General features: G+C 31.1%; 1 protein-coding gene and 1 long non-coding RNA gene across 5 annotated transcripts; both read right to left on the bottom strand.

Annotated features, from left to right (window-relative positions):
- Positions 1 to 1088: 1088 nt before the first annotated feature.
- Positions 1089 to 5766, bottom strand: LOC131620591 (uncharacterized). Of its 4 annotated transcripts, none has more exons than XR_009289186.1 (9): positions 5171 to 5766; positions 5049 to 5074; positions 4729 to 4800; positions 4367 to 4648; positions 3861 to 4220; positions 3389 to 3711; positions 3076 to 3147; positions 2208 to 2978; positions 1089 to 1903 (listed from the first exon to the last, which is right to left on the bottom strand). It is a non-coding gene; the product is annotated as an uncharacterized LOC131620591 (long non-coding RNA). The 4 variants fall into 4 exon arrangements; XR_009289187.1 differs by having other exon boundaries at positions 1089 to 2371; positions 2462 to 2978; positions 5171 to 5765; XR_009289185.1 differs by having other exon boundaries at positions 1089 to 2366; positions 2462 to 2978; positions 5171 to 5764.
- A 1121-nt stretch (positions 5767 to 6887) lies between these two features.
- On the bottom strand, positions 6888 to 7772 carry LOC131617230 (uncharacterized protein At5g65660-like). Its single transcript, XM_058888569.1, has 2 exons — positions 7431 to 7772; positions 6888 to 7179 (listed from the first exon to the last, which is right to left on the bottom strand). The coding sequence occupies exons 1-2, from the start codon at positions 7647 to 7649 to the stop codon at positions 7000 to 7002; spliced, it is 399 nt and encodes a 132-aa protein (XP_058744552.1). The 5' UTR covers positions 7650 to 7772; the 3' UTR covers positions 6888 to 6999.
- Positions 7773 to 13440: the final 5668 nt, after the last annotated feature.

Raw genomic sequence — 13440 nt, 5'->3', positions numbered from 1 at the left:
CTTATTTAAAAACCCTCCTACTTGATACATTCCCTATATATATATATATATATATATATATATATATATATATATATATATATATATATATATATATATATATATATATATATATATATATATATATATATATATATATATATATATCAATAGTAAATAAATAATTAAAAAATAACACTTTTTTTGTGTTTGGATTAATATATTATTTTTACTTTTGTTTTCTATAATTGTACAAAAAATTAATAACTCGTGCGTTCACACGAATTTTGGTATGATTACCTATGCATTTATTTGTGTACTGGTATGCTACTCGTGCGTTCTCACGAGTATAGGTGTGTTATAAAATTGTTCTCTCTTTTATAAATAAAATTCTTTTATCAAAATAGTTTATTAATTCAGGTTCCGATCTCACTGGGTACAAATTGCTTATTAAAAAGTTATTAATTATTACTAACTAAATTAGTTTATTATTTTTATAAGAGATAATAAATCTATTTTTATAATTTTTTTTCGTAATAAGAATATTTGATTCAATAGCTTAATTATTCCTATATATAAATATTTTTGTTTTGATATTATTTCTAATTTTTTAATAAATAATAAATTTGTTCCTGTAATTATTCAATATTTAATTCAATAACTTAATATCAATATCTTGTGTGTTCCATATCAATACTCGTGTGTTTACAAAAAAAAAAAGTAAAATTTAGTTTGAATTTCAAAAAATTATAATTTAAAAATCCTCTATTTATTTTGTTTTTATTTCTAAATTAGATTATCTTTTAAAATTATAAATAGTAATTATGATTAATTATTAAAAGAGATAATAAATTGATTTCTATTATTTTTATTAAAAAAAAACTAATATTTTTGAAACATGAAATTGAATAGTCAAGGTTAATTAACAAAGCTGTGAGAACCTATAATATCCCTCCAAATAGCTTGTACTGCTCTTGCCACATGTTTATTATTCGTTAATGAACCTTACCAAATAGCCAAATCTAAATTACTAATTACTAATAATATTAAAATAACAATAATAAATAATATGAAAATCTAAGCACAAACTTGCATAGAAACAGAAGGAATGATTTTGAAATATTCAAATCTTAGCATAGCAACAAAATATACAACTCAACGACCCAAAGATGACTATCTACATCTCCTTTAAACCATGTTAAGTAGTTCACTCCGCAGAAGCACTCATCTCCAATATCTCAATATATCCAGACACTCATCTCCAATATCTCCAAATTCAGACTGCAAACCAACATGCATTACGTGTACTAAACACTAAATGATACATGTACATATATATTTTACAGTGACAAATAAAAAAAATATAAAGACAAGGAGAGTTTTTAGTTTTGGTATCCTGTAATTGTTCTCTGTCCATGTCCATTGTATCAAGACTTAGATATCAAGACCTAACTATGCAAAACGGATTAGATACATGAATCAATTATCAAAATCATGAAGTATATCCAAAGAAAACTTTACAAATAATTATCACAGATCCTTAATAGAAGATCTTGATGTCTACACTTTCAGAAAAGCAATCAACACCGGAAAACAAAAACTGAAATCAAACCACACAAAAAAAATGTGAAATTAATGGCATCTACGATAAATTAATGGCACTAAATGATACATGTCTTGTGTCTGTTGCAGTGAGCAATAATAGAGAGCCAAGCGATGTTTATGCCATAGCTGGAGACATCGAAGCTGGGAGATTAGGCGTCGATTGTCGCGTGAAGAATGTTGCTACATCATCAGCTTCTTTTTTTTAAGTCCAATAGTTTTGTTGAGGCGTTTTGGGATTCCTTAAACGCTTTATTGCGTTTGGCGAGTGTGTTCTAGTTGGTGATGGACTTCGTGCTTCATGGACTTCGTCTCTTTTATGCTATATGCACGCATGCCTCATAATAAGTTTATACAATAATTATTATCAACATACCAACATGCAAACAGTCACCAAAGCAATCCTCTTAACCTATTAGTATTGCAGTTGTAGAAAAACTACAGCAATTACCACTAATAACCAACTTGATACTAAAGTGAAGACAATTGGTCTTCTTTTTCTCCCCCATAACAACATTTGCCTCTTACCTATTTTCTAATAGATATTGTATAAACTTCATGCAAGAAATGTGAAGAATGTAAATTGAAAATGATGATCACACGAAAAAAAATGCAGACAAATATACCTCCACAGTCTGGATTCTATGATCCTTCCAATCAATAATTCCTTCAAACTTAGAAACAACTTCCTTCACAGATTCAAATGGAGGTGCGGTATCAATAAGGCCTCTTTTTACATTAACCATCTTCGTTTGAGAGGGTGAGTCAACTGCTCCAGCAACCATCTTTACTTGATTGTGATCATTTAAAAAATCAATCGTTTCAGAAGAAGAAGCAGAAAGTTAATCTCATTATCAAAAACAGCATTAGTAACATCAACCTGCAATTCATGCCTGTCAGATATATCTTTTGTAGCACCTGGTCCAGAATCTTCAACCAACGTTAGCTGACCGCTGCTTTCTGTTAAATCCACCTTATCATTTGGAATTTAAGCTGAATTAGCAAAAGAAATATCCTCATCTGGAATCATAGGGTGACCATGAAATGCATCCACACTAAAATCTTTCTCCATGCCTTTATCATCTTCATACTCACTTCCGACCGAACTGCTCTCCTCTGGTGTTTGAAGATAATCTGGCACACGTTAGGAAAGTTATGTATCCCACCTTTATAGAAAAACTGAAGTAAACAGTACATGCTATTTGGATTCATAGCGAGTTAGCCAAAATCATTGCGGCATTGTGATCTTTTTGAGACTAAAAAGGGGCAAACTGTGATTCTGACATCAAATCGAAATTCGCGTTAACATGCTTCGACTGTATCCCATCTATTAAAGGCCACGGTGCTTCGTCTATTAAAGGCCGACATGCTTCAACTGGATCCCATCTAGCAGATATCTGCAACATGACAACAATAATCCAACATAAGAATAGCGAAAAAAATACAAATTGTTGTTGTTCACACGTACTCAACACAGCAAACCTAACAACGTACCTTTTTACTTCTCATACTTTCAGAAGCCTCGAGTGCATTGTTCTTTTTCGGCTTCTGCCGATGTGGACCATCCTGAAAAACATGCAAAAACTCTAAATCAATGGTTGCTATACTACTCAAAAATCACTTTGCATAAGATCCCAATTCCATTAAAAGAAATAGACATGGATGTTAAAAAGATGACCAAATGATTAAGAGATACCAACATCACATATGTAGGTTATCGGAACAGATCTAAACACAAAAAAGGCATCAAAATCAGTTGCGAAAATATAAAGGAAACGTGTAGTTGAATTGTGTAGGATGGCACCACCTTATGTTAGAAGACATTATTATAGCTTAATTCATCCCGACCTTCTGTAATGTTTGTAAGCCACAACAACAGCCGCCACATCTTCAAGCACACCAACAACTGTGAGAACATCACTCTCCTTCAATGTAGGGCTAATTCTAGCTGATTTTTCTCTCTTTAGTCTTGTTGTTTTGTGCAGGACTTGAAAAACTGCAACAACAAACCCCATTAACACCCTGGCAACATCCAGTCACATTTTCTTCCCTGTTTACATTATCACTTTCAATACTCTTCTCGATCTTGTTGGCGAGTTCTCCATTAGAAAGTTTCTGGTCAGTTGCTCCCTTCATTAGAAAGTTTCAAGTATCAAATTTGTAAACAAATGCTTTATAAAAAATTCTAAACACTCACTGTTACTATTACAGTTTTTTCATAACTCACGGTTTCATTGAATAGAAAACCAGACATCACCTGGAGAAGCTCAAAACTGTACCTTTTCAATATTCTCTCTAATGGCATACTTGCATGCACGCTGGCAAATCTCAGTAATATCAGCACCACTAAAGCTTTGGGTGTACTTTGCAAGAGCTCTAATATCGATATCTTTTGAGATGGGGGATTTTCTCAAGCAAGCTTTAAATATCTGACGACGGGAATCTTCATCTGTGAGAGGGATATAAATCAACTGGTCTAGACGCCCTGGACGCAGAAGAGCTGGATCTATAATGTCAGGTCGGTTAGTAGCACCAATGATGAACACAGTTTTCTTTGCTGACATCCCATCCATTTCTGTTAGCAGCTGGTTCAAAACCCTGTTAGCTGCACCCTCAGCATCTCATACACTACTACCTCTCTGCAGGATAAAGAAAAGCAGAGGTTAAGTAACCATGGTTAATGTTCTCTATTTGAAATAGTTGAAATGAATGAAGAGTTTAAAAGTTTGACAATAAATTTTCCCGAAGTCTAAATCAAAGCTTAGTGACCCGGACTGGTACCAACCTGAGTTACAATGAAGTCAAGCTCGTCAAAGAATAGGACACATGGAGCAGAACCACGGGCCTTGTCAAAAATTTCCCTCACATTTGCCTCACTTTCTCCAAACCACATTGTGAGCATCTCAGGACCTTTGATACTGATGAAGTTTGCCTGGCATTCATTGGCAATAGCTTTTACCAAAAGTGTTTTACCACAACCAGGAGGACCATAGAAAAGAATTCCCTTTGAAGGCGACGTGCCAAATTTCTCAAACTTTTCAGGGTGTTCCACTGGATATTGAACAGTCTGCAAAAAAGAACAACAAAAATGTTCAGACGCAGATAAAAGTAAACATATCAATGTCATTATGTAAGAGCTTCACTCACCTCTTAGAGTTCCCTCTTAACATTTTCGAGACCACCGATATCTTCCCAGCTACAATTAGGCACTTCAACAACCTGTTTTAATAGAGAAGTTTAGATTATACATACCCAATAAATTAAAGTGAGAACAGGAGGACAAGTATATTAATGTAGGATTCATTCCGTAACAGTAGAAGGATTCATTTCGTAGTTAATACCATATTCTTTCATATCATTACTTTTGAAACTTATAGACTGTTTGTGAACTACCTGAATCATATCATATCCAACAACAAAAAATTGTTCCAAACCGAAAACAAATAATAATTAACTTTTTCACATACCCAGATACACTTGTTTTTCACAATCCCTGCAATTATTGAAAGACAAAAAAAAATCAATTTCATTAGGAAGGTTTACACTTTTATGGAATTATGAAAATGAAACCAGAAATAACAATTAATACCACATATGAGATTCCCATCGACCTGTTCTTCAGTAAAAAAAAGTAACTCCTCTATACTATGAACTTCTTGACCTTGGTCCTCTACGACTCTTCTTCATAGGTTGGGAAGAAGATGAAACTTCCATTAATTTTCCACTTCCAAGTGTTTCCGATTGACAAAATTTCACACCTAAAATGTGCAAATATACGAATAGATAGAAACCCTAAAATCTGCACATATAAAATACCAATTAATATATACATAAAATATGTGCAAAATTTTTGGAGCTTTAGGACAGATCCACCATCGCGAAACCAGACACCGCCGTAAAATCGCTGAAAACGCCAGATCTACCGCCGTAAAATCGCTGAAAACGCCAGATCTGCCGCCGTATCCCCTATTCCGATTGGTACCCGTTCATCGTTCTTTGATTTCTTTAGAGAAGAAGAAATGCAGAAGGAAGAAGTGAAGAGAGAAAAATAGGGTTTTGAAATCAAAGGTAGCAGAAGAGATAAAAAAAAGAAAGAGGAAATGAAGAGAGAAGAAGAAGGATTGTGTGGGAAGGGTAGAAAATTGAAAATGACAGGGGAGGGGTGGCGTGTTTGGTTGGTCTGCAGAAGAGCACGCTTCTCTAAAAGTAATTGTTGTTGGCCCACTGAAAATAGTATATCATTGTAAAAAATTAGTAAAAGACAATTTTTGCAAATTAAAGGGTATTTTGGTGAAATTCAGAACAGTTTATTTTCTTATATTATAGATAGATGTGTCATTATATTATGCGAAGCAAAACAAAAAATGATTGTATTTTTTTTTTAAAATTAAAATAGTTTTGATTGTATTTTTTTTTTAAAATTAAAATAGTTTTGTTAAATCCGCAAAAAACAAAAAAAGTTTTTGCTTATGTGGCAAAAAAATTCATTAATTAAAGAGGAGAAATGTTTTTTTTTCAAGGACATAAAATGTACAACTTTGTTTTGATCTAAATATTCTAGAATATAAGATACTGCTTCAAAAAATTAGAAATGTTTTGTAAATTAGTTTTATACATTCATTAAACTTATTTAAGTTATTATTTTCTTTAGTTTGGTTTAGAAGCCTAAGGTTTTTACCTACATTTTTCAAAGGGCACTAATTAAGATATAAATGTAGATTTCTTTTTTAAAATTTGTATTAATTTATTAATTATTTTTATTTTTATTTTTTAACACAAACTTAATATGTGTCTAAGTTAGCATAACCTATTAATTAAAAAAATGAAAAGGATCATAACAAAATATATAAAGCATAAATGTATTTGGCTAATTTATCATTATTTTATTTTTTTATTAAGATAAAATGGATAACTGACATTGTAATCAATCAATCAGGATTATGTATGCTATCAAATTTTAAAATCATTATTTTATTTTTTTATTAAGATAAAATGGATAACTGACATTGTAATCAATCAATCAGGATTATGTATGCTATCAAATTTTACTGAAATATTATTTTTAAATAATATAGATGATATGACTGAATGATATATTTTCGATGGATTGGATTGGATGACACTTGCATCTTCATTCATAGAAATCACTTTTCTATATTTTTATACTTTATATAATGGCGATGGGTGTTAAATGTTGATTTTAAAATAGTATTATTCTAAGGAAAATATCACACTTTTGGCAAATCTACTCATCCTTCAAACCAAGATAAGGAAGAGGAAAACAAATTGAAATTTTACTTCAATAATAAAAATTTATAAACCATTTATAGCTCTTAAATAATTACATACAAAAAAACACAAGGATTAAATTAAATGGAATGGCATCAAAATCCACTAATTGACCATCTACCTAACTATTTACAAATACATAGGAATAGCTAATCGCGGTGGCTTCATGGGTGGTGGCGGTTTCACAACCGTCACAACAATATTTTCCGGCCGCGAAGGCTGACACGGACACGGCATCGCTATGAATCTTGGCACATCATCTCCCGGCATCATCACCGAATAGCTTTCTCCTCTGTTTTGCTTCTCTTCCTATTCAATCCATGCACCGACAAATACAAAAAAAAAACATTAGTACCTCAATTCTAAATGTCACAAAATTTCTAACAATTACTTCACTTTACAACCATTATATCAAAACCGACTCTGACATTTGTGATTAATTTTTATTTATTATTTTTTATTAAATTATTACTGATGTCAGAGTCGAATTTCTGGTGTCTGTGCTTTATAGATTAAAATTGAAATTAGTGTGAAAATTGAAATGCTTATTGAATACTTACGGTGGAGTGAAGTTTAGATTTATTGGTTGAATCAATTTGAGGATCGGAATCTGAGAAAGATTGACGGAGGGAACGGAGTTTATCCCAATGGTAACAACAAGAGAGGATGCCACTCAAGCTAAAAATGATGATCAAGAGAAGTGCAGTGCCTAAGGGGAAACCGAGGGACGGTCGAGATACGTCCACGTGGGATGGTGAAAGATGATCCTGGCTCTCCATTGTTTTGTTGATGATGTTTTCGTGTTGTTTCTTCACCAACACTCATGTGCTTGAGGAACGCAAAGAAGGAAAGAATAACTTTTGAGTGTGAATGTGGAGAGTATAATGTGTGTGCTTGTTTAGGTGAGGAGAGGTATTTATAGAGTGTGGAAATGGAAAATTTGGAGATAGAATAGAAATGAATGAGATTTGGATAGTTACGTGTAAAAATGAATGTTAAGTTGTTTACTCTCTTATGTCATGTGAAGTCCTGCCCTTAGTACGGAGATATTTGTAGGGCCCATTATTAGTGTTAGTGTTTGATGTTGAATTTTGGATCGGTGATTGTAGAAATTAGGACATAAGAAAGTGTTGACAGCCCATAGCGTGCTTGAATTGATATAGAATTTAATAAAAAATACTATGAGATATTAAGGCTATGTTTGGAATATAGTGGAATGGAATGAAGTAGAGTAGAATAAAGTACTCCTATATTGAAATGAAGATTTTATTTTATTATTTAAAAATTTTAGGATAGAATAAAATTAAATTGTTCATTACGTCTAAATTAGAAAGGAACGAATATGTTAGTAGGTAATGAAATGAAATTCAATTCATACTACTTCAATCCGCTCCGTTACATCCAATTTTAAATACTCAAACAACATGATATCATTACATTCTATCTCATTCTATTTTACTCCATTTGATTTTATCAATCCAAACAAAATTTAAAAAATCTCTTTTCACTTAACTAAAAGTTTTAATTCAAATTCAACTATAAGTATAAATTAATGTTAAATTCTCTTAAAAATGTAATTTATATATAAAATAAAAATCAAATAAATAACAAATTGCTTTGCTATCGTTTTTAGATAACAAAATCAATCATTTTAAAAATAATAGTATTAATTTAAAAGATATAATTTGGTATGTATAAATTTTTGAATTCTCTATAAAATATCAATTGTTTTTTGTATTAAAAATATTATTAAAAATAAATTTTAAAATAATATATTGATGGTAAGAAGCACTATAAAATATCAATTGTTTCCGGCTATGAAACAAAATATATTAAAAATAAATTATATGAAAATAAATACTTTCTTAGGTTTTCTTATGTTGGTTACTTCTCTTTAGAATAACTTTTTTCTCTAAGAATTAATTTTTGCAATTGTATGCACACATATATTTAAAAAATATAAAAAATTAGGAAATATTTGAACGGTGATGTGTTGGCTTGGGAAGCAAGTGATTTTGATTCTTGTGTGTGAAAATTTAATAAAAAGTAAAAAAGAAAGAAGAAGAGGAGTGGCAGGCAAGAAACTAGTGGGGGGACATGAACGGTAAGGATAGAATGAAAATCAAATACGGCTATTGGAAAGCATGAAAAGCTGTTTCATTTTGGCCACTTTATTTTCTCTCCATATTCCGTCTTTTCCCAACTTCCCAAATCTCACTCTCTCACACACAAATAGGATTGTAATCGGTCCGGTCCGGTCGGGATATTTGTTATTCCGAGAATCGGATTGAAATAATAATCGAATAAATTTAGATCGGACCGAAATATTGATGAACTATTTTTTTTACCAAAACCAGACCGTTACTTCGAGACAAAAGTATTCAATAAATATCCAATATAATATCCATTTTTGGTATCGAATAAAAAAATTATCAATTCCCAAATCAAGTAACATTTCGGCCGGTCTATTGGTCCGCTTCTACCGATCCGATTTTCAGTTCAGTTCTCGGATCAAAAGGTCCAAAAACAGCCCTACACACAAACAAACTCTTCTTTATATTTCGGCCTGAATTATAAACAAATATTCACTTTTTAAATTTATTGAGTAATGAATGTATTTGATATACATAAAAGAGCAAATACATTCATTATTCAATTAACCTAAAAAATAATATTTGTTTATAATAATAGTCAGAAAGAATATATATATATATATATATATATATATATATATATATATATATATATATATATATATATATATATATATATATATATATATATATATATATATATATATATATATATATATATATATATATATATATATATATATATATATACGAGGGTTATATTTACTGCAGGAGTAAGTTATTATAACTTACTCCAAATCTAGACCATTGATTCTTTTCAATCTAGTGGTTAAAAATAATAAGTAATAGTTTTCTCTCCCCATATTTAATTACTTATTATTTTTAACCACTAAATTGAAAAGAATCAATGGTTTAGATTTAGAGTAAGTTATAATAATTTACTGTTGGAGTAAATATAACCCTCTTTTTATATATATATATATTAGTGGTGTCAGAATCGGATATGGCGGGTAACATTAATTTGCAATTTAATCATTGAATGCGGTTGTTGTTTGAAGCTACCTAACCTTAAAGGGAACACCCAAGTAGTGTATAAAATAATGAAGAGATAAAGGAGAGTATGGTAAGGGTTCGTTGAATTTGGTATGAAGATAATTTAGATAAGCTTTGGCTTTGCAGTGATCAGTCATGTTGCATATCGAGCTGATGCGGCAATCATTCGTCGGTTCTGTCGCGTAACCGATTGTCTTGTTCGTTGATGATCGCCAATGGATTTAGAATTCATGTGGCAATTGTGCTTGAAGTTGTTAGAATTTTAAACTTTTATTCTAATTTTTGATAAAATTTCGGTTCTCTCATAATTAAACAAATGTTTAGATTTTTTTATTACCTTTTAGTTTTGAGTTTAAAGGTAGTGCACTGACAGTGTAAACTAATTTTACACATACAACCAATCAAAATCTTTACAATTTCCATGTCATATTAGTTTTTTTAAATTAAAATTGTGTTTTAATTGGATACATGGTTGTGATTGGTTGACAGTGTAAAAATATTTTACACTGTCAGTGCATATCCCTTTTTCTCTTTAGTTTTTAGTCGCAGTAGACAGATTTCCATAAATATCATAAAATAAAATAATATCATTAATTAATATTCAAAATTTTATTAATTAATAATATTTTTTATTTTATGATGTTTATGGAAGTTAGACTACAGTCACTAAGAGTGGGAATAGGTTAGGCCGACTAGGCCTACAGTCGACCTTATACAGGCTCAGCTCTGGTCAGACTTTCTTTTTAAATAGATTAGGACTAAGTTTTTTAAAAGTCTATTTAGCTAAAAGATTAAGTCACAGAGCATAAAAAACTTTTTAAGCCTAGTAGGCTGACCTATTTATATATATATATATATATATATATATATATATATATATATATATATATATATATATATATATATATATATGAATAATTTAATTATTATTATAATATTGTATTAATACTTTAAATTAAAATTAAAAAAATTAAGCTAGGTCATTTTGATGAACTGATGAATATTAACTGCAAAAACTTTATGAACAATGTCATAAGTTATTTTCTTAAGTTCTCTCAAATAAATAGTATCAAAAGATTTAAGTTAATAGGTAAACTTGAATAAGTCAACGCAAATAAGCATTTAGTCTTGTTGATTTTTTAATTTGTTAGTCTATTTAAACATTAGTTAAATTTCTTATATACAAATACTCAAATAAAATAGGCTTTTATGTAGGATCTTAGGCCAAACAGGCATTCGAAAAGGCCATACTTAGGCCTAAAAATAAGTCTTTGATAGGCCACAGGCCAGACTTCGACTTTGAAATTTTTGACAGGCCAGGCTCAGGCTTGGCAAAGCCTAACCCGGCCCAGTCTATTCCCACCCCTAACGGTCACTAAAAACTAAAAGGTAATAAAAAATTATGTTCATAGTCATAGGAGATACAACATTATATGTATGAGTATTTAGACTCGATGTAAGAGATTTATTGTTTCTGGTACTAGGAAATAAAAAAAAGTGTCAAATGCAAGCTTGTTGATTGTGCAAGCATACTTTTCATGTTTGACTACTTTATTTGAAGCAGTTTTGAGAGCTACTTGTCTTACGGGAAAACCTCCAGCCTTTAGTAACATAATTGGGAAAACCCATAAAGAAATAGATGGACATATCATTCTCACCTTACATAGTAGGGTTGATTGTCTATCATGTTAAAATCATTTTAGAAATCTAGTGTGAGCATAGCCAAAAAAACCATCTACATGTCTCTTGCTCAAAAACATGTTACAACTGTGCAAAATGGCATCAACACCACCCGATACGCCAAGCTCAAATTGGAAGTCATTGAGATATTGTAGTGGCACATCTTTACCGACTCATTTCACAACAACCTTAGATGGTTGCCGCCTCCAAATAAAACCTACAAAATTGAGTGCATCCCACCCCCAGGATTCGATAATAGTGTCGATGGTGCAGAAGCTACAGACACTACAAATCTCATAAGGCATCTTCTCCCTAGCCATAATTGCTAGAGTGATTGCAAATAAAATATATCTTGCCATAACAATACCTTCTTCACATAAATTTTCTAACATGTTATCGACTGACAAACCATCTCTACCACACAATGCCTCTTTGGAGAAAAATATAATGCACCTGCGAATTATTTCAATTTTAGCCACCAGGGGAGTTTCAAGAATAAAGGTGATCGACATGGAGGAAGGTGGCCTATATAGGTGTTTCGCCTCCAAAAAATTCATTGTAACTCCATTATAGGGGTACACTCTAGATGACCCCCAACACTTTCACATCTTGTGTAAAATGACCGCTTGCAAACTTGTATAGGCATTGTCTGATGTTAGCATCATCATTTTATCTTCCTCCTTAATACGAGCTCTTCCATGACCAAAATCATCTTGGACAGAGATGTCAACACACTTTCAACTAACTTGGCAAGATCATATGCATCTCTCTAAGTAGTTAAGCACCCCCAAAAAAGATGTTGTTACAAGAACTTCTGATTTTCTAACATGCGTCCCCACCTATTCTAAGACTTAATGACATGTAAAGTGCAACAAGGAAGAAGTAACCATTAGAATTTAAACAAAAATCCAAGAAAAACAAATCTCTATAAATTATTAAAATTACGTAAGCTTTGTTAAATCATTTAATTTATTTTTTATTTTTTATTTTTGTAAATCAATTAAATTATTAAAATTATAAATTTATAAAATAAGAAGTTATCTTTCTTTTACCCATTCATAACATCTTCACCCTTCTTTTCCTCACCATTAACACCCTTGTCTTATTCCTCATTACTCAAGACAAATAAACTATATATACACCACAAAAAAATTGACTGAATGCGACGATTATTTTTGCAAGTTACGACGGTTAAAACCGCCGTAATTTGCAATATACGACAATTGCAGTACCATCGGTGAAACGTGTGTTCCCAGGCTATTTAGCGACGATTGCCAAAAGTGTCGTACCAACCGTCATTCTTGTTCACGACGGGTTTGGGAACTTACATAAACTGAATATTGCGACGTTTGATATTTTATCAAATAAATAGAAAGCTAAAGCTGATCTTAGAACTTAAACATGAAAAATTAGATAATCACTCAATAAGTCGGAATATATGAATGAGATTTAGAATTGTGTAACCTTCTTCAACAAGTATTTTCTTAAAGTATGTTATCCATATGGGCATCCGAGAATCATCGAGAGGAAAACGTTGATGTAGTGCTGACATTAGTATGTCAACTGTTGAGAACCTCTATCTTAGAATGTTGTCAGAAAGAAGTGAGAACACAAAAGCTACAAGTGTGTAGTTATGTATATACCAACCTTCCAAGCATATTGATTATGCGAAGTTGCGACATATAACCACAATATAAATATGACATATCTTTACTTTGTTTACTATGCTTTCTCTAAAGAATTC

Source organism: Vicia villosa, linkage group LG7 (genome assembly GCF_029867415.1).
Source record: "Vicia villosa cultivar HV-30 ecotype Madison, WI linkage group LG7, Vvil1.0, whole genome shotgun sequence".
Lineage (NCBI taxonomy): Eukaryota > Viridiplantae > Streptophyta > Magnoliopsida > Fabales > Fabaceae > Vicia > Vicia villosa.
Note: the sequence above shows the minus strand (reverse complement) of the source record. Positions and strands in the feature narration are given on the sequence as shown.